This window comes from Argopecten irradians, chromosome 8 (assembly GCF_041381155.1).
Source record: "Argopecten irradians isolate NY chromosome 8, Ai_NY, whole genome shotgun sequence".
Lineage (NCBI taxonomy): Eukaryota > Metazoa > Mollusca > Bivalvia > Pectinida > Pectinidae > Argopecten > Argopecten irradians.
The window spans coordinates 17,465,417-17,487,497 of NC_091141.1; the positions used below are offsets into that span (position 1 = coordinate 17,465,417).

The 22,081-nt window shown below is 40.4% G+C and overlaps 1 protein-coding gene across 2 annotated transcripts in view; it reads left to right on the forward strand.

Annotated features, from left to right (window-relative positions):
• Positions 1–355: 355 nt before the first annotated feature.
• LOC138329539 (uncharacterized) overlaps positions 356–22,081 on the forward strand; it is a 34,125-nt gene continuing 12,399 nt past the window's right edge. Inside the window, exons 1-2 of one of the 2 annotated variants that reach the window (XM_069276602.1) lie at positions 356–581; positions 10,284–10,471. In XM_069276602.1, the coding sequence (XP_069132703.1) occupies positions 10,295–10,471 (177 nt within the window). In that variant the 5' untranslated portion in view covers positions 356–581; positions 10,284–10,294. Of the gene's footprint in view, positions 582–6,729; positions 6,921–10,283; positions 10,472–22,081 lie in introns of those variants that run through there. The other variant, XM_069276603.1, reaches the window with a different exon arrangement.

Sequence of the window (22,081 nt, forward strand, 5' to 3'; positions counted from 1 at the left end):
TATCGTTTTCAATTGAGATAATTAGGTGAAGAAAATGCATTTGATGAACATGTATAAAAGCCATCAGAATGTCGACATCATTAAGTCGTAAGTCGGTAATTCGATGGCAGAAATATGCCACCACAGTTTTATTTTCCAAAAAGGGTGAACATCTAGACGATAAACTCGAATGCGAGACTACAATTATGGGTCAACAACATGTATAAAATGTATAATAACATGTGTGTTATGATAGAGTTTCCTCGTACCAAGATACCGCACAGCCTGTACGTTAACTCCTAATTTCGTTGTCAGTGTGTATACCGGGTGGATTGAATGTATGTGTACACGCTCCTCGGCAGTGATATGTGGGGATTCCCCTTTGTGAAACTCCCATTGCATGTTACTTGCGAGGCTTTGCAGGGTTGTTAACGAGACGCAACCAGTCACAAATACATTTTACTATTACAAAAAGGTATACATTCATACAATCTGGACGTGGATTGTTCGGATTACCAACTGTCCCCAAGACTGTGGTACCATTTAATAATGAGTGTTGTGGAACCATTCCCGTGGATTGTCGTCAATCAAAGCTGATAAAGGTGAGTTCGTGATATAGACCAAGACCACTCAATGGAACATTGTAATACATTTAGCAGATACATTTGTATATAAGTCAATAAGAAGACTTGCATCAAGGAAACTATATGCATGCTGTTTTGTGTCATTATAGAGTTCATTAGAATTGCTTTGTTTGCAGTTATAAAAAATATTTAGTCTTCTCTGTAATTAACAAAATATATGTAACAGAGTGGTAAGCGGGGAAAAACTTCTAAGTACGACATTTTTTACCAAAGTCTAGCTCTAAACCAGTTCCTTTCTGTATGATTACTCGGGTATAATTGTTTTGAATTATGTCTATGATACTTTGACCTGGTATGCGAAGACCTGCACCTTTTCTCGGAACAGAAAAAGTCGGCCACCTTTACCTGTATTTCGTAATACATACACGTATGTATATACCTATAAATAGAACAGAGGTAATGCTGGCATTACAATAGAATAATCTGTTTGTTAGGAAGGACAGAATTATGCTGAAGAATGGTACTACAGTGGTCATTGGTCCAGACATCAGACTAAAGATAAGGATAAAATATAGGCAAAGTAGGAGACTGATCATATAAATGGCATGCAAGCAGAGACCATGGAAGATAGTTCAAGTTAATATGGCTTACTCCCGAAGGATTAATCCAAATAAATGTATTAGGGATCTTATACATTGAAGTAGACAGGGTAGACAACCAGGTATATGTGGTTGTACTTCAGTAGACAGGGGAGATAACCAGGTATATGTGGTTGTACTTCAGTAGACAGGGGAGATAACCAGGTATATGTGGTTGTACTTCAGTAGACAGGGGAGATAACCAGGTATATGTGGTTGTACTTCAGTAGACAGGGGAGATAACCAGTTATATGTGGTTGTTGTTTTATACATAATATTAAGTAGACAGGGGAGATAACCAGGTATATGTGGTTGTACTTCAGTAGACAGGGGAGGTAACCAGGTATATGTGGTCGTACTTCAGTAGACAGGGGAGATAACCAGGTATATGTGGTTGTACTTCTATCCATAATATTTTTAAGTAGACAAGGGAGATAACCAGTTATATGTGGCTGTGCTTCAGTCATCTTCACATGTCAAGACAAGATAATCTATTACAATCCTTACTAAGCTTTGACAAAATCCACGCTTTTACGGTGCTTTACTACTGCTGCCATCTGGTGGCAAAAATTTCCACTATAGTCCCGTTACTGGTTGATGACATAAATTGTGACCAATCAGAGCACTCGTTTTTTTCTTGAAGGTCGCTAAGTTATGCGTTACTTTTGCTTTCAGACAGCCACACTGTTGATTTGTAATGGGTACTCTGATTGTGCGGACGATTCTTATCGCAGCCAATCAGCCCACCAGGTATATGTGGTTGTACTTCAGTAGACAGGGGAGATAACCAGGTATATGTGGTTGTACTTTTATACATAATATTAAAGTATACACGGGAGATAACCAGGTATATGTGGTTGTACTTTTATTTATAATATTAAAGTATAGAAGGGAGATAACCAGGTATAAGTGGTTGTACTTCAGTAGACAGGGGAGATAACCAGGTATATTAGAGTATACAGGGGAGGAAACCAGGTATATGTGGTTGTACTTCAGTAGACAGCGGAGATAACCATGTATATGTGGTTGTACTTCAGTAGACAGGGGAGATAACCGGGTATATGTGGTTTTACTTCTATTCATAATATTTTAAAAGTATACAGGGGAGATAACCAGGTATATGTGGTTGTTCTTCTATACATAATATTAAAGTAGACAGGGGAAAGAACCAGGCATATGTGGTTGTGATTTAAGTAGATAGGGGAGATAACCAGGTATATGTGGTTGTACTTCTGTACATAATATAAAAGTAGACAGAGAAGTTACCAGTTATATGTGGTTTTACTTCTATTCATAATATTTTAAAAGTATACAGGGGAGATAACCAGGTATATGTGGTTGTATTTTTATTCATAATATTAGAGTATGCAGGGGAAATAACCAGGTATATGTGGTTGCAATTTAAAAGGATAGGGGAGATAACCATGTATATGATATGTATATCTCTACACCCCTGGACTATCTCATAGTAAAACTGGAGGCAACAGAACAGGTAATTCAGTCATTTGATGTAAATCAAGAGTCGTATAATGGTAAACTGTGGTTGACTGCCTGGCTTTGAAGTACGGCGTTGCTCTCTGTGTAGTCTTTAAAGAAATGTTTTCCTGGCCTGTGATTGGTTCAGATTTGTTCCCCTGAGCTGCCTACAGTTTTACTATGAGATAATCCAGGGGTGTAGAGATCGTATGTGATTGGAACCCCTGGAGTATCCAGGATGCCTTGAATCCTGACATTATTGTGTCGGTCATGACGTCACACTGTCTTTCTGTGACATTCAATGAGATTTGCTACTGATTTTAAATATTTTATGTATATATATATATATTGGTAAAATAGATTTAAAGAATTAAATTAATGGATTTAATCTATTTGATTTCTTCAATACCTTAGATATCGAAATCTGGAGACAAATTAAAAGAATACAGTCATATAGATATATAGTGGTTTGTATACTTTTCACAAAGGAGCAAGAATTTAGGTTAAAGTGTGTCACTTGCGGTTTCAGCCTTTGAGTTTCTGTTCATTAAGCTGATATCATGTGATGTATGAGGCAAAGTGTTACCTATATTGTATAAATGTAATGATAAAACGAACAGAGGTCAATTTGATTTTTCGATGTTCATATTAGGCTGGCTGGCATTTGGCCAACCACGTAGACCCATGTTATCTGTACTGCCATGATCAGGTACCCCGGAGATGGGACAATTTCAAGGTCGTTTACAAATTACATCACAGAAATTGAAACACTATACATACTCTAGGTGTTTAAGCTGTAGCAAGGCTGAAAATATGATAAAAATGGAAAAAATTAATTGTGAATAGAAATTCAGGTGGTTGACTGGTACCAGATATTTCCTATTTATATTATAGGCGTGACACCCTGTTATATAGGTACTGTTTGACAATTCTCTTTGGATAGGAGACTGACATGGAATTCAAGAATAACCAATTTAATAATTTTAGAGGTTAATATGGTGACTTTAGAGTGATGGGGTTGAATGAGATGTTTTAGAGTCTGCCTTAGATTTTACCACTAGTACAGCAGGTTAATATAACACCATATTAACCAAATCAGATATTCTTTATTTTCATATGAGGTATGGACAGAGACTAAGGAACTAGAAGACTTCGAATGTAGCTCAGACTTGAATCCAGATCTTTAGTCATGGTTTATTGCACACATGACTGTTACTAGAATTTGTCTCACCAACTAAACCAGGGGGTTCTGAACAGATGTTATATACAGTAAAACACAGCTATAACGAACCTCTGGGGACCATCAAAATCACTTTGTTATAAGTATAATCCGTTATACACATATATATTGCAGATATTGTATAAGAACATTGATGGGCAATGGAAATAACGATGTTATAACAAGAATTTGTTGTATGTGTGTTTGTTATAAACATGTTTTACTATACTTATACAGCAGGTATATAACTCAATTGGTAGAACATCTGGCTAGTGTGCGGAGGCCCTAGGTTCGAGCCTAGTCCGGCCACTACGTTTCTCCTCTCCTGTTATACTTATAAGACCACAGATCACCAACATGTTACCTTGTCCAGTATCTGAGTCTGATATGAACCCATAGTCAGTGAATATTTTAGATGTAAACCCAATATTAATCAGTCAATATTTCAGATGTGAACCCAATAATCAGTGAATATTTCAGATGTGAATCCGATTATTTAGTGAATATTTCAGATGTGAAACCAATTATTCAGTGGATATTTCAGATGTGGACCCAATTTGTAAGTGAATATTTTAGATATGAACTCAATTAGTCGGTGAATATCTCAGATGTGAACCTAATTTGTCAGTGAATATTTCAGATATGAACTCAATTAATTTGAATAATTGAGATAATGAGCCATTTACTCTTTAATGTTGGAGATAATGATCCATTCATTTGAATGCAGTCAGACCTGTCTATAATGACCACACAAGGGATAGAAAATGGTCTTTATAGCCAGGTGGTCTTTATGTATATACACAGGTTGTATTGTATTGAAATCAGTCATTTGGGACCCTAGAAATATACAGAGGTGGTAGCTAATGCAGGTTTTAATATATATTTCAAAGAGCTACATGTATGATAACATTTAGTGTTTTATCATTTAATATAACAGTAGTTATGAGGCTTTTAGAAAGTTGCCAAGTAAGATGTTGATGTAAGATTGTTTGCTAAATGACCTTTTTTTCATTTGTCTAAGTTGTAATCAAATAATCTGTTCCATATTGATAATCAAACCAGTTCTGTTTGAAGGAAGACTTTCTGTGTTTGCATTATAAACCAGATCGATACCCATATTACCATTTATGAGACACATTGTTAGAATACAGGCACTAGCGTTGTTTGATATCATTCTACAGTTGTCTATTCAGGTTGTCTTTAGTTGACATAGTAAACCCTGACCTTATGTGTACAATTATTGATAACAATATTGTGTTGGACTAGATGTTATAGCTATATTTAGTCCAGACTGTCTGTCAGTTTAGATATGTCAAAATGTAAACAAGATAAAAGAGGACAAGTAAAAAATGTTAATTTCAGTTCATAAAAGTCCCCAGCCAGTGAAAACAGAAGGGACTATCTGATCATAGTGTTTGTCTCTGTCTGTCTTATAATGTCTGTCCATCTGTCTGTCTGTCTGTCTTGTCTGTCTGGCATGTTCGGATGTTGGTTTCCAGACAATAACATGATCTATTGAGATAGATTTTGTTGAAAGTTCATACAATGGTAATCATGAGAAAACACAGTTGTACTGCAGATTGAATTTGGGGTCAAAAGGTTACACTACAAAGATCATAAAAAATATATTGTTTTGGCAAATGCTGGTTTCCAGATGATAACTTCAGATTGGATTGATGGATTTTGTTGAAACTAAATCATATGTGTAACAGTAGCTATGAGATAACTCAGCATGGGATTGGATTTTGGGTCAAAAATTCAGGTCAATTACAAAGGTCACTGTTACTTAGAATAGGTTAAGACAACTGTAAAAGTATAGCATCAGCACTACTCAGATACTTGTGTAACAGCCAACTAACAGTTAGGAACATTTATAGACATGCCGAGTTTTGGAGGTGGAGGAAAGAGTACTTGGAGAAAAACCAGCAACCTACAGTCGGTACTTGGCAACATAAGCTGCCCCATGGTAGGATTTGAACTTACAACCCAAAGGTGGAGGCTAGTGGTGATATGGTACTGCTTTTATTTGATTGGTTTTGTTTGGTTTTACTTTTCTTTACATTTTATTAATAGCTTAGTTCAAGGTTATTTAAGTACGAGCCTGGCTCCCTAGTCATGTGATTATGATTAACCTGTTCCCCGGGGTCCTCTCATCTCCTCCTTATGTGCCTAAACAGGAGAAGAAAGAGATATATCCAGAGTAATTTCATTCTTGCATTCAGTTCTCATTTACATACTATCATACATGTGTAACATCAGAATATGTAGTGGCCAGAACAGGGCTTGAACCCCGGACTGCTGAATACTAGCTGAATGCACTACTGATTGAGCTATATCTGATCACCGGTAATTAATCCAGTCCTAGTCCCGCTACACAATCCATAAATTGTGGGTGCAGTTATTTATTAAACATAGTTTTCAAAGTAGTCCCTTAACCCAAGAAGTACACATATCATTCAATTTTGATTTTGGTTTGATAAGAAATTTATGTGCTGGTTCATTTTGTGTAGATAAAAATAGATAAAATTAGGTAAAATTCACAATAATCTCCTGCTTGGATTGCATCAAATTTTGAAATATTCAATCAAAATAGATTACAAAATCATTGAAACTAACCGTACATTTATTCGTTTTTATACGAACTTGTACAAATAATATTTGATTCTATACATGTAGGTATGGTATTGACACTGCAAGATATGAAAGTTGATCATTGAAAGCCCAGCACTTCATTGGTGGTTTAAAATGCAGTGCTTTGTTATTGATATAAGCTGCCATAGAAGTTAGTTTTAACATTACACTGTGATTACCTGTAAGTTGTGTTATCTCGGTTAGACAGAATGGAGTTATTGGAGCATGCTATGTATATATATATACACTGTGCACTACCTATCAGTACATGTTAATGTACACAGTCTACCCGAGTGTCGCCATTTTAAAAGTTTGGGAAATAGGTTCAATATTCATTGACATTAACAAACAGTAGAAGCATGTTAAAGGATTATGTACCATTGCCGTAGCAAGGTAGGTTGTCCAATAGTGTGATACCACCATTTTATTTGCAGCTGTCAGAATAGAACTAATAATCATACCCTGCCTTCACTCATTCCAGCAAAATCTTTTCGTTCATTGTCCAGGGCTATAATCATCTATCTGATGATGCACATCAGGTCTATGGTTTCAGCATACCTCTATAATCTTGCTACCATACCACCTCTCAGAAAATATCAAAGTGGTCTATCTTAACTTCCATGTGCAGGTTCCAATGAATTTACAATTTTGTTTGTTCCATTTTGGTAATGATAACAAATCAACATGACTGACAGGAGGCCATCTTGAATTTTGTCAACAGAACATTATCACTGTTCAGGTCTTGCAGAATTCTGAAAGAATCTCTCTCTGGTATGGGCTAGGTTTCACTTGGTGTTTTGTAATACTTTTTGCCATATGTTAACCAAACAAAAAACAATATGGCCAAAATTTGGCTATCTTGGATATTGCCATTGTTGGTCATCAACCTGTTATCTTTTGATTTTGCTTTTGGTTAGAAATGTGCAGAAAAAGTCTTTCTCGCAATTTTCATATGAAGGGTGTTTGCTGTCTCAAGCCAAATATGTAGCAGATCATATGATTGAGCTATCCAAATTAAAGGATAACTGTAGACAGAACCAATAGATAGTAGGTTATAGTCCACTAAACCTGCTTTTTTATTTTATTTTTTCACTTAATATGTATAGATAAGGGGGGGAAAAGCCTAGTAATATAAGTAAGTTTGGCGGACTGGGTTTGTGATGAGGGCCCATTGGACCTTTTGTAGACATTGGATAAAAACACAACTCACAACCCAGGATCAGGAACTGGTTGTGGACCTAGCTGTTTGTTTGTGAAATAATGATAGACCTAGAGATTCTATGTTATTTCCTAACAACCTTTTTGTTCAAATCTCAGGTACTGAATCTGAACTTATACTTAAAGTAATTACTTTTTTAAAGGGTCCAATTGGTTGTTACTCACAGGTATCTTCTTGTCAAACATTCACAACTTGGAATTAGGGTTTGAACGCATGATTAAATGGAGCTACGTGTCACTGGTGACAATTTGGTGCTCGGACCTATAGATACAGGTGTCCATTATATCATTGAGAAAGTGCTATCTTGTATAAGTGGTTAATTTTTTTTATTTTGTAATATGATATTTATTAAACAATTTCAATAATTTGATATGCAACAAGCTTGAGTCATGTTTCTTCATATATTGTTCATGACGTCATAATTACATGTGTGTCATATTAAATGTTATTACACTTGAGTCATACAATATTTATAAGATGGTTATATATGACATGGAAGAAGTTGCCAGTTATGATGGCTATGTGGTGAGTGCTTTGTGTGAAGCCTATAAGAGAGATAATGGCATGTGCTAGCTTTGTATACATTATAGATTTAACACAAGATATTCTAGACTAGCTGTGTCTTAAGTGAATGAATCAATGACGACCCTGCATGAGTTTCTTATCGACAGTTCTACATACATTGAATCTGTAATCTGTAATGTGATATTTTCAGACTTTTCTGCTGGAACCCTCACATTTCTCAGGCTTGGCCTAGCTAGAGTATTCTATCAATACAAAGTCTGGGTATTCATATTGCTTTGTTGCCATAGTTATAATGTCTAGGTAAGGTCACTACAGAGCTTCACGCATAAACCATTCACTATACACTTGCGTTTCATGGTGAAATTCAATGTCATGAGAAAATATCATGTTGACACTGGGAGTCGAAATATTTCCTCATTGCCATATTCAGGGTCTTTTAGATGCTTTAAGTGTTGTTAGATGAAAAGTTTGTATTTAGTTGTACTGCACAAGGTGTAATATATTGTAATAGAAAAACTGATAATCATATATTGTAAGGCGAAGTTTGTCGTCATATATTACCAGGTGAAGTATGTCATCGAATATTAGGAGGAGAAGTTTGTTGTCGTGTAAAAAATCACTATAGAAATTGTGATAATCACTTCGTTTTTTTTTAAAGCATAATTAAGTTTGTTATAATCTTTATATGTTACAGACATCTAATAGGAATTTAGGCTTGTTGTAATTGTATTCGTTATAAACTCGTTTTACTGTATTCATTTAGCTGATTGTAAAATAAAATCATAGTATGGTGTCAGGCTTTACACACAGTGTGGTATCCTGTGATCTGAGATAAGGCAATGGACACTCCACTGTGATCACATGCATTATTATTCGTGTCGTGTCGGATATATGACAAGGTCACTCGTTTACTGTGATTTAGAAGCACCGCTTAACTGCCTTCTTTGTTGATAATAATTCTGGACTAAAGAATAGTAAAAGGAGAAAACCATAGCACATAGTATGAGGCTACAATTGTCAATGTTTACACCTGTGTACAGACATGAGGACTGTCAATGTTTACACCTGTGTACAGACATGAGGACTGTCAATGTTTACACCTGTGTACAGACATGAGGACTGTCAATGTTTACACCTGTGTATAGACATGAGGAATGTCAATGTAAACACCTGTGTACAGACATGAGGACTGTCAATGATTACACCAGTGTACAGACATGAGGACTGTCAATGTTTACACCTGTGTACAGACATGAGGACTGTCAATGTTTACACCTGTGTACAGAGTATGATGAGGACTGTCAATGTTTACACCTGTGTACAGACATGAGGACTGTCAATGTTTACACCTGTGTACAGACATGAGGACTGTCAATGTTTACACCTGTGTACAGACATGAGGACTGTCAATGTTTACACCTGTGTACAGACATGAGGACTGTCAATGTTTCCACCTGTGTACAGACATGTGGACTGTCAATGGCGAACTATGCTTATAACAAAGTGATTTTGTTGGTCCCCAGAGGTCCATTACAGCCATGTTTTTTTTGGAAATCTTAATAACCCTTGAGTGGATTACATTGAGATTAGGTGTAAAACATCATTAGCATATATAGGGCAATCATATTGTATATAAATGAGTCTGGTCTATGCCCTAGGGTCTACTATTAAATCTTTCAATTATTTTTTCGTCTTTTGTAAAATATGTTTTGTCAGATGACCATTAAGGCCCATGGGCCTCATGTTTAGTCTATATATGTATGTATATTAATTTCTTAATGAAAGAGTGAATACATGATGCCACTATGATGTAAAGCAATTGTAAAAGCAGAATGTCTGTGTGGCTTGTACATAGTGATTAAATAAAATTTCTATCAATCAGCTGACGGAGCATGCTTCTTTGACGCCGTTCAAAGATTCAATGTATGGTCGGTACTCTATACTTTAATTAACTGATTTTTTGGCATCTCAAAACCCTCATGTTAACTTTTTTGTGTTTCTTTTTTTTGCAGATCTATAAATTATGATGGAGAGGTTTGCTGGTATACCATTTGTATATTTGCCTCAAAATCAACGAGTGCGTTTAGCAAACCAACTAGATCAGGTTGATGGCACAGGCAAGGACTATATGGTATTCGCTCAAAACCTAGAGAGGTTGTGTGGTTATAGATATGGTATTCTGGAGGAAAATGAACTGAAGGTAAAATCATAATCCCTTTATGTACATTACGAAAAGAAAAATATCATAGAAGATTTTACATGTATCAGTATACTGTTTGTGTGCAATTTATTTTCACGAATTTCATGATCATGGTAACTTCACGAAAGTTCATCTCTGTAAATTGATATTTTCCACAGTCATTTTGAAAGGCATTTCCATTTTACTTTAAATCTTTAAAGAAATGATTCACTTTCATGATAAATTAGGCATGTTTTGATATAAAATTATAAGCTGGAATTACAGTCTGTCTGCCTTGTTAGGTTTAATTAAGATATGAAATAATAGAGGGGTAGGGAATATCAGTTAACTAGTGGACTAGTGAAGATGTTGGTTGTCATGTTCTCCTATCAGTTAACTAGTGGACTAGTGAAGATATTGGTTGTCATGTTCTCCTATCAGTTAACTAGTGGACTAGTGAAGATATTGGTTGTCATGTTCTCCTATCAGTTAACTAGTGGACTAGTGAAGATATTGGTTGTCATGGTCTCCTATGAGGGGTAGGGAGTATCAATGAACTAGTGGACTAGTAAAGATGTTGGTTGTCATGGTCTCCAATGAGGGGTAGGGAGTATCAGTTAACTAGTGGACTAGTGAAGATGTTGGTTGTCATGGTCTCTTATGAGGGGTAGGGAGTATCAGTTAACTAGTGGACTGTAGTGAGGATGTCGGTTGTCATGGTCTCCTATGAGGGGTAGGGAGTATCAGTTAACTAGTGGACTGTAGTGAGTGAAGATGTTGGTTGTCATGGTCTCCTATGAGGGGTAGGGAGTATCAGTTAACTAGTGGAGTAGTGAAGATGTTGGTTGTCATGGTCTCCTTTGAGGGGTAGGGAGTATCAGTTAACTAGTGGACTAGTGAAGATGTTGGTTGTCATGGTCTCCTATGAGGGGTAGGAAGTATCAGTTAACTAGTGGACTAGTGAAGATGTTGGTTGTCATGGTCTCCTTTGAGGGGTAGGGAGTATCAGTTAACTAGTGGACTAGTGAAGATGTTGGTTGTCATGGTCTCCTATGAGGGGTAGGGAGTATCAGTTAACTAGTGGACTAGTGAAGATGTTGGTTGTCATGGTCTCCTTTGAGGGGTAGGGAGTATCAGTTAACTAGTGGACTAGTGAAGATGTTGGTTGTCATGGTCTCCTTTGAGGGGTAGGAGTATCAGTTAACTAGTGGACTAGTGAAGATGTTGGTTGTCATGGTCTCCTTTGAGGGGTAGGGAGTATCAGTTAACTAGTGGACTAGTGAAGATGTTGGTTGTCATGGTCTCCTTTGAGGGGTAGGGGGTATCAGTTAACTAGTGGACTAGTGAAGATGTTGGTTGTCATGGTCTCCTATGAGGGGTAGGAAGTATCAGTTAACTAGTGGACTAGTGAAGATGTTGGTTGTCATGGTCTCCTATGAGGGGTAGGAAGTATCAGTTAACTAGTGGACTAGTGAAGATGTTGGTTGTCATGGTCTCCTTTGAGGGGTAGGGGGTATCAGTTAACTAGTGGACTAGTGAAGATGTTGGTTGTCATGGTCTCCTATGAGGGGTAGGAAGTATCAGTTAACTAGTGGACTAGTGAAGATGTTGGTTGTCATGGTCTCCTATGAGGGGTAGAGGAGTATCAGTTAACTAGTGGACTAGTGAAGATGTTGGTTGTCATGGTCTCCTTTGAGGGGTAGGGGGTATCAGTTAACTAGTGGACTAGTGAAGATGTTGGTTGTCATGGTCTCCTATGAGGGGTAGGGAGTATCAGTTAACTAGTGGACTAGTGAAGATGTTGGTTGTCATGGTCTCCTGATGAGGGGTCATGGTCTCTTATGAGGGGTCATGGGTCTCATGGTATACTATGAGGGGTAGTAGTGGACTAGTGAAGATGTTGGTTGTCATGGTCTCCTATGAGGGGTAGGGAAGTATCAGTTAACTAGTGGACTAGTGAAGATGTTGGTTGTCATGGTCTCCTTTGAGGGGTAGGGAGTATCAGTTAACTAGTGGACTAGTGAAGATGTTGGTTGTCATGGTCTCCTATGAGAGGTAGGGAGTATCAGTTAACTAGTGGACTAGTGAAGATGTTGGTTGTCATGGTCTCCTATGAGGGGTAGGAAGTATCAGTTAACTAGTGGACTAGTGAAGATGTTGGTTGTCATGGTCTCCTATGAGGGGTAGGGAGTATCAGTTTAACTAGTGGACTAGTGAAGATGTTGGTTGTCATGGTCTCCTATGAGGGGTAGGGAGTATCAGTTAACTAGTGGACTAGTGAAGATGTTGGTTGTCATGGTCTCCTATGAGGGGTAGGAGGTATCAGTTAACTAGTGGACTAGTGAAGATGTTGGTTGTCATGGTCTCCTTTTGAGGGGTAGGGAGTATCAGTTAACTAGTGGACTAGTGAAGATGTTGGTTGTCATGGTCTCCTATGAGGGGTAGGGGTATCAGTTAACTAGTGGACTAGTGAAGATGTTGGTTGTCATGGTCTCCTATGAGGGGTAGGGAGTATCAGTTAACTAGTGGACTAGTGAAGATGTTGGTTGTCATGGTCTCCTTTGAGGGGTAGGGGGTATCAGTTAACTAGTGGACTAGTGAAGATGTTGGTTGTCATGGTCTCCTATGAGGGGTAGGGAGTATCAGTTAACTAGTGGACTAGTGAAGATGTTGGTTGTCATGGTCTCCTATGAGGGGTAGGGAGTATCAGTTAACTAGTGGACTAGTGAAGATGTTGGTTGTCATGGTCTCCTTTGAGGGGTAGGGGTATCAGTTAACTAGTGGACTAGTGAAGATGTTGGTTGTCATGGTCTCCTATGAGGGTAGGGAGTATCAGTTAACTAGTGGACTAGTGAAGATGTTGGTTGTCATGGTCTCCTATGAGGGGTAGGGAGTATCAGTTAACTAGTGGACTAGTGAAGATGTTGGTTGTCATGGTCTCCTTTGAGGGGTAGGGGGTATCAGTTAACTAGTGGACTAGTGAAGATGTTGGTTGTCATGGTCTCCTTTGAGGGGTAGGGAGTATCAGTTAACTAGTGGACTAGTGAAGATGTTGGTTGTCATGGTCTCCTTTGAGGGGTAGGGGTATCAGTTAACTAGTGGACTAGTGAAGATGTTGGTTGTCATGGTCTCCTTTGAGGGGTAGGGGGGTATCAGTTAACTAGTGGACTAGTTAAGATGTTGGTTGTCATGGTCTCCTATGAGGGGTAGGGAGTATCAGTTAACTAGTGGACTAGTGAAGATGTTGGTTGTCATGGTCTCCTTTGAGGGTAGGGGTATCATTAACTAGTTTGAAGAGTGGTTGTCATGGTCTCCTTGAGGGGTAGGGAGTATCAGTTAACTAGTGGACTAGTGAAGATGTTGGTTGTCATGGTCTCCTTTGAGGGGTAGGAGTATCAGTTAACTAGTGGACTAGTGAAGATGTTGGTTGTCATGGTCTCCTTTGAGGGGTAGGGAGTATCAGTTAACTAGTGGACTAGTGAAGATGTTGGTTGTCATGGTCTCCTTTGAGGGGTAGGGAGTATCAGTTAACTAGTGGACTAGTGAAGATGTTGGTTGTCATGGTCTCCTTTGAGGGGTAGGAAGTATCAGTTAACTAGTGAAGTAGTGAAGATGTTGGTTGTCATGGTCTCCTTTGAGGGGTAGGAAGTATCAGTTAACTAGTGGACTAGTGAAGATGTTGGTTGTCATGGTCTCCTTTGAGGGGTAGGGAGTATCAGTTAACTAGTGGACTAGTGAAGATGTTGGTTGTCATGGTCTCCTATAAGAGGTAGGGAGTATCAGTTAACTAGTGGACTAGTGAAGATGTTGGTTGTCATGGTCTCCTATGAGGGGTAGGAAGTATCAGTTAACTAGTGGACTAGTGAAGATGTTGGTTGTCATGGTCTCCTATGAGGGGTAGGGAGTATCAGTTAACTAGTGGACTAGTGAAGATGTTGGTTGTCATGGTCTCCTATAAGAGGTAGGGAGTATCACTTAACTAGTGGACTAGTGAAGATGTTGGTTGTCATGGTCTCCTATGAGGGGTAGGAGGTATCCGTTAACTAGTGGACTAGTGAAGATGTTGGTTGTCATGGTCTCCTTTGAGGGGTAGGGAGTATCAGTTAACTAGTGGACTAGTGAAGATGTTGGTTGTCATGGTCTCCTATGAGGGGTAGGGAGTATCAGTTAACTAGTGGACTAGTGAAGATGTTGGTTGTCATGGTCTCCTTTGAGGGGTAGGGAGTATCAGTTAACTAGTGGACTAGTAAAGATGTTGGTTGTCATGGTCTCCTATGAGGGGTAGGGAGTATCAGTTAACTAGTGGACTAGTGAAGATGTTGGTTGTCATGGTCTCCTATGAGGGGTAGGGAGTATCAGTTAACTAGTGGACTATAGTGAGGATGTCAGTTGTCATGGTCTCCTATCAGGGGTAGGGAGTATCAGTTAACTAGTGGACTAGTGAAGATGTTGGTTGTCATGGTGTCCTTTGAGGGGTAGGGAGTATCAGTTAACTAGTGGACTAGTGAAGATGTTGGTTGTCATGGTCTCCTATGAGGGGTAGGGAGTATCACTTAACTAGTGGACTAATGAAGATGTTTATTGTCATGGTCTCCTTTGAGGGGTAGGGAGTATCAGTTAACTAGTGGACTAGTGAAGATGTTGGTTGTCATGGTCTCCTATGAGGGGTAGGGAGTATCAGTTAACTAGTGGACTAGTGAAGATGTTGGTTGTCATGGTGTCCTTTGAGGGGTAGGGAGTATCAGTTAACTAGTGGACTAGTGAAGATGTTGGTTGTCATGGTCTCCAATGAGGGGTAGGGAGTATCAGTTAACTAGTGGAGTAATGAAGATGTTGGTTGTCATGGTCTCCTTTGAGGGGTAGGGAGTATCAGTTAACTAGTGGACTAGTGAAGATGTTGGTTGTCATGGTCTCCTTTGAGGGGTAGGGAGTATCAGTTAACTAGTGGAGTAATGAAGTGTTGGTTGTCATGGTCTCTTTGAGGGGTAGGGAGTATCAGTTAACTAGTGGACTATGAAGCTGTTGGTTGTCATGGTCTCCTATGAGGGGTAGGGAGTATCAGTTAACTAGTGGACTAGTGAAGATGTTGGTTGTCATGGTCTCCTTTGAGGGGTAGGGAGTATCAGTTAACTAGTGGACTAGTGAAGATGTTGGTTGTCATGGTCTCCTATGAGGGGTAGGGAGTATCAGTTAACTAGTGGACTAGTAAAGATGTTGGTTGTCATGGTCTCCTTTGAGGGGTAGGGAGTATCAGTTAACTAGTGGACTAGTGAAGATGTTGGTTGTCATGGTCTCCTTTGAGGGGTAGGGAGTATCAGTTAACTAGTGGACTAGTGAAGATGTTGGTTGTCATGGTCTCCTATGAGGGGTAGGGAGTATCAGTTAACTAGTGGACTAGTGAAGATGTTGGTTGTCATGGTCTCCTTTGAGGGGTAGGGAGTATCAGTTAACTAGTGGACTATAGTGAGGATGTCAGTTGTCATGGTCTCCTATCAGGGGTAGGGAGTATCAGTTAACTAGTGGACTAGTGAAGATGTTGGTTGTCATGGTCTCCTATGAGGGGTAGGGAGTATCACTTAACTAGTGGACTAATGAAGATGTTGGTTGTCATGGTCTCCTTTGAGGGGTAGGGAGTATCAGTTAACTAGTGGACTAGTGAAGATGTTGGTTGTCATGGTCTCCAATGAGGGGTAGGGAGTATCAGTTAACTAGTGGACTATAGTGAGGATGTCGGTTGTCATGGTCTCCTATGAGGGGTAGGGAGTATCAGTTAACTAGTGGACTAGTAAAGATGTTGGTTGTCATGGTCTCCTATGAGGGGTAGGGAGTATCAGTTAACTAGTGGACTAGTGAAGATGTTGGTTGTCATGGTCTCCTATGAGGGGTAGGGTGTGTCAGTAAACTAGTGGACTAGTGAAGATGTTGGTTCTCAAGGTCTCCTATGAGGGGTAGGGAGTATTAGTTAACTAGTGGACTAGTAAAGATGTTGGTTGTCATGGTCTCCTATGAGAGGTAGGGAGTATCAGTTAACTAGTGGACCAGTAAAGATGTTGGTTGTCATGGTCTCCTATGAGGGGTAGGGAGTATCAGTTAACTAGTGGACCAGTAAAGATGTTGGTTGTCATGGTCTCCTATGAGGGGTAGGGAGTATCAGTTAACTAGTGGACTAGTGAAGATGTTGGTTGTCATGGTCTCCTTTGAGGGGTAGGGAGTATCAGTTAACTAGTGGAGTAATGAAGCTGTTGGTTGTCATGGTCTCTTATGAGGGGTAGGGTGTATCAGTTAACTAGTGGACTAGTGAAGATGTTGGTTGTCATGGTCTCCTATGAGGGGTAGGGAGTATCAGTTAACTAGTGGACTAGTGAAGATGTTGGTTGTCATGGTCTCCTTTGAGGGGTAGGGAGTATCAGTTAACTAGTGGAGTAATGAAGCTGTTGGTTGTCATGGTCTCTTATGAGGGGTAGGGTGTATCAGTTAACTAGTGGACTAGTGAAGATGTTGGTTGTCATGGTCTCCTATGAGGGGTAGGGAATATCAGTTAACTAGTTGACTAGTGAAGATGTTGGTTGTCATGGTCTCCTATGAGGGGTAGGGGGTATCAGTTAACTAGTGGAGTAGTGAAGATGTCGGTTGTCATGGTCTCTTATGAGGGGTAGGGAGTATCAGTTAACTAATGAACTAGTGAAGATGCTGGTTGTCATAGTCTCCTATGAGGGGTAGGTAGTATCAGTTAACTAGTGGACCAGTAAAGATGTCGGTTATCATGGTCTCCTTTGAGGGGTAGGGAGTATCAGTTAACTTGTGGACTAGTGAGGATGTTGGTTGTCATGGTCTCCTTTGAGGGGTAGGGAGTATCAGTGAACTAGTGGACTAGTGAAGATGTTGGTTGTCATGGTCTCCTATGAGGGGTAGGGAGTATCAGTTAACTAGTGGACTAGTGAAGATGTTGGTTGTCATGGTCTCCTATGAGGGTTAGGGAGTATCAGTGAACTAGTGGACTAGTGAGGATGTTGGTTGTCATGTTCTCCTTTGAGGGGTAGGGAGTATCAGTTAACTAGTGGAGTAATGAAGCTGTTGGTTGTCATGGTCTCTTATGAGGGGTAGGGAGTATCAGTTAACTAGTGGACTAGTAAAGATGTTGGTTGTCATGGTCTCCTATGAGGGGTAGGGAGTATCAGTTAACTAGTGGACAAGTGAAGATGTTGGTTGTCATGGTCTCCTATGAGGGGTAGGGAGTATCAGTTAACTAGTGGACTAGTGAAGATGTTGGTTGTCATGGTCTCCTATGAGGGGTAGGGGGTATCAGTTAACTAGTGGAGTAGTGAAGATGTCGGTTGTCATGGTCTCTTATGAGGGGTAGGGAGTATCAGTTTACTAGTGGACAAGTAAAGATGTCGGTTATCATGGTCTCCTTTGAGGGGTAGGGAGAGTATCAGTGAACTAGTGGACTAGTGAAGATGTTGGTTGTCATGGTCTCCTATGAGGGGTAGGGAGTATCAGTTAACTAGTGGACTAGTGAAGATGTTGGTTGTCATGGTCTCCTATGAGGGTTAAGGAGTATCAGTGAACTAGTGGACTAGTGAGGATGTTGGTTGTCATGGTCTCCTTTGAGGGGTAGGGAGTATCAGTTAACTAGTGGAGTAATGAAGCTGTTGGTTGTCATGGTCTCTTATGAGGGGTAGGGGGTATCAGTTAACTAGTGGAGTAGTGAAGATGTCGGTTGTCATGGTCTCTTATGAGGGGTAGGGAGTATCAGTTAACTAGTGAACTAGTGAAGATGCTGGTTGTCATAGTCTCCTATGAGGGGTAGGTAGTATCAGTTAACTAGTGGACCAGTAAAGATGTCGGTTATCATGGTCTCCTTTGAGGGGTAGGGAGTATTAGTTAACTAGTGGACTAGTGAGGATGTTGGTTGTCATGGTCTCCTTTGAGGGGTAGGGAGTATCAGTGAACTAGTGGACTAGTGAAGATGTTGGTTGTCATGGTCTCCTATGAGGGGTAGGGAGTATCAGTTAACTAGTGGACTAGTGAAGATGTTGGTTGTCATGGTCTCCTATGAGGGTTAGGGAGTATCAGTGAACTAGTGGACTAGTGAGGATGTTGGTTGTCATGTTCTCCTTTGAGGGGTAGGGAGTATCAGTTAACTAGTGGAGTAATGAAGCTGTTGGTTGTCATGGTCTCTTATGAGGGGTAGGGAGTATCAGTTAACTAGTGGACTAGTAAAGATGTTGGTTGTCATGGTCTCCTATGAGGGGTAGGGAATATTAGTTAACTAGTGGACAAGTGAAGATGTTGGTTGTCATGGTCTCCTATGAGGGGTAGGGTGTGTCAGTTTACTAATGGACTAGTGAAGATGTTGGTTGTCGTGGTCTCCTTTGAGGGGTAGGGAGTATCAGTTAACTAGTGGACTAGTGAAGATGTTGGTTGTCATGGTCTCCTATGAGGGGTAGGGGGTATCACTTAACTAGTGGACTAATGAAGATGTTGGTTGTCATGGTCTCTTATGAGGGGTAGGGAGTATCAGTTTACTAGTGGACCAGTAAAGATGTCGGTTATCATGGTCTCCTTTGAGGGGTAGGGAGTATCAGTTAACTAGTGGACTAGTGAGGATGTTGGTTGTCATGGTCTCCTTTGAGGGCTAGGGAGTATCAGTGAACTAGTGGACTAGTGAAGATGTTGGTTGTCATGGTCTCCTATGAGGGGTAGGGGGTATCAGTTAACTAGTGGAGTAGTGAAGATGTCGGTTGTCATGGTCTCTTATGAGGGGTAGGGAGTATCAGTTAACTAGTGGACCAGTAAAGATGTCGGTTGTCATGGTCTCCTATGAGGGGTAGGGAGTATCAGTTAACTAGTGGACTAGTGAAGATGTTGGTTGTCATGGTCTCCTATGAGGGGTAGGGGGTATCAGTTAACTAGTGGAGTAGTGAAGATGTCGGTTGTCATGGTCTCTTATGAGGGGTAGGGAGTATCAGTTTACTAGTGGACAAGTAAAGATGTCGGTTATCATGGTCTCCTTTGAGGGGTAGGGAGAGTATCAGTGAACTAGTGGACTAGTGAAGATGTTGGTTGTCATGGTCTCCTATGAGGGGTAGGGAGTATCAGTTAACTAGTGGACTAGTGAAGATGTTGGTTGTCATGGTCTCCTATGAGGGTTAAGGAGTATCAGTGAACTAGTGGACTAGTGAGGATGTTGGTTGTCATGGTCTCCTTTGAGGGGTAGGGAGTATCAGTTAACTAGTGGAGTAATGAAGCTGTTGGTTGTCATGGTCTCTTATGAGGGGTAGGGGGTATCAGTTAACTAGTGGAGTAGTGAAGATGTCGGTTGTCATGGTCTCTTATGAGGGGTAGGGAGTATCAGTTAACTAATGAACTAGTGAAGATGCTGGTTGTCATAGTCTCCTATGAGGGGTAGGTAGTATCAGTTAACTAGTGGACCAGTAAAGATGTCGGTTATCATGGTCTCCTTTGAGGGGTAGGGAGTATTAGTTAACTAGTGGACTAGTGAGGATGTTGGTTGTCATGGTCTCCTTTGAGGGGTAGGGAGTATCAGTGAACTAGTGGACTAGTGAAGATGTTGGTTGTCATGGTCTCCTATGAGGGGTAGGGAGTATCAGTTAACTAGTGGACTAGTGAAGATGTTGGTTGTCATGGTCTCCTATGAGGGGTAGGGAGTATCAGTTAACTAGTGGACTAGTGAGGATGTTGGTTGTCATGTTCTCCTTTGAGGGGTAGGGAGTATCAGTTAACTAGTGGAGTAATGAAGCTGTTGGTTGTCATGGTCTCTTATGAGGGGTAGGGAGTATCAGTTAACTAGTGGACTAGTAAAGATGTTGGTTGTCATGGTCTCCTATGAGGGGTAGGGAATATTAGTTAACTAGTGGACAAGTGAAGATGTTGGTTGTCATGGTCTCCTATGAGGGGTAGGGAGTATCAGTTAACTAGTACTCTAGTGAAGATGTTGGTTGTCATGGTCTCCTATGAGGGGTAGGGTGTGTCAGTTTACTAATGGACTAGTGAAGATGTTGGTTGTCGTGGTCTCCTTTGAGGGGTAGGGAGTATCAGTTAACTAGTGGACTAGTGAAGATGTTGGTTGTCATGGTCTCCTATGAGGGGTAGGGGGTATCACTTAACTAGTGGACTAATGAAGATGTCGGTTGTCATGGTCTCTTATGAGGGGTAGGGAGTATCAGTTTACTAGTGGACCAGTAAAGATGTCGGTTATCATGGTCTCCTTTGAGGGGTAGGGAGTATCAGTTAACTAGTGGACTAGTGAGGATGTTGGTTGTCATGGTCTCCTTTGAGGGCTAGGGAGTATCAGTGAACTAGTGGACTAGTGAAGATGTCGGTTGTCATGGTCTCTTATGAGGGGTAGGGAGTATCAGTTAACTAATGAACTAGTGAAGATGCTGGTTGTCATAGTCTCCTATGAGGGGTAGGTAGTATCAGTTAACTAGTGGACCAGTAAAGATGTCGGTTATCATGGTCTCCTTTGAGGGGTAGGGAGTATCAGTTAACTAGTGGACTAGTGAGGATGTTGGTTGTCATGGTCTCCTTTGAGGGGTAGGGAGTATCAGTGAACTAGTGGACTAGTGAAGATGTTGGTTGTCATGGTCTCCTATGAGGGGTAGGGAGTATCAGTTAACTAGTGGACTAGTGAAGATGTTGGTTGTCATGGTCTCCTATGAGGGGTAGGGAGTATCAGTTAACTAGTGGACTAGTGAGGATGTTGGTTGTCATGTTCTCCTTTGAGGGGTAGGGAGTATCAGTTAACTAGTGGAGTAATGAAGCTGTTGGTTGTCATGGTCTCTTATGAGGGGTAGGGAGTATCAGTTAACTAGTGGACTAGTAAAGATGTTGGTTGTCATGGTCTCCTATGAGGGGTAGGGAATATTAGTTAACTAGTGGACAAGTGAAGATGTTGGTTGTCATGGTCTCCTATGAGGGGTAGGGAGTATCAGTTAACTAGTACTCTAGTGAAGATGTTGGTTGTCATGGTCTCCTATGAGGGGTAGGGTGTGTCAGTTTACTAATGGACTAGTGAAGATGTTGGTTGTCGTGGTCTCCTTTGAGGGGTAGGGAGTATCAGTTAACTAGTGGACTAGTGAAGATGTTGGTTGTCATGGTCTCCTATGAGGGGTAGGGGGTATCACTTAACTAGTGGACTAATGAAGATGTCGGTTGTCATGGTCTCTTATGAGGGGTAGGGAGTATCAGTTTACTAGTGGACCAGTAAAGATGTCGGTTATCATGGTCTCCTTTGAGGGGTAGGGAGTATCAGTTAACTAGTGGACTAGTGAGGATGTTGGTTGTCATGGTCTCCTTTGAGGGCTAGGGAGTATCAGTGAACTAGTGGACTAGTGAAGATGTTGGTTGTCATGGTCTCCTATGAGGGGTAGGGGGTATCAGTTAACTAGTGGAGTAGTGAAGATGTCGGTTGTCATGGTCTCTTATGAGGGGTAGGGAGTATCAGTTTACTAGTGGACCAGTAAAGATGTCGGTTATCATGGTCTCCTTTGAGGGGTAGGGAGTATCAGTTAACTAGTGGACTAGTGAGGATGTTGGTTGTCATGGTCTCCTTTGAGGGCTAGGGAGTATCAGTGAACTAGTAGACTAGTGAAGATGTTGGTTGTC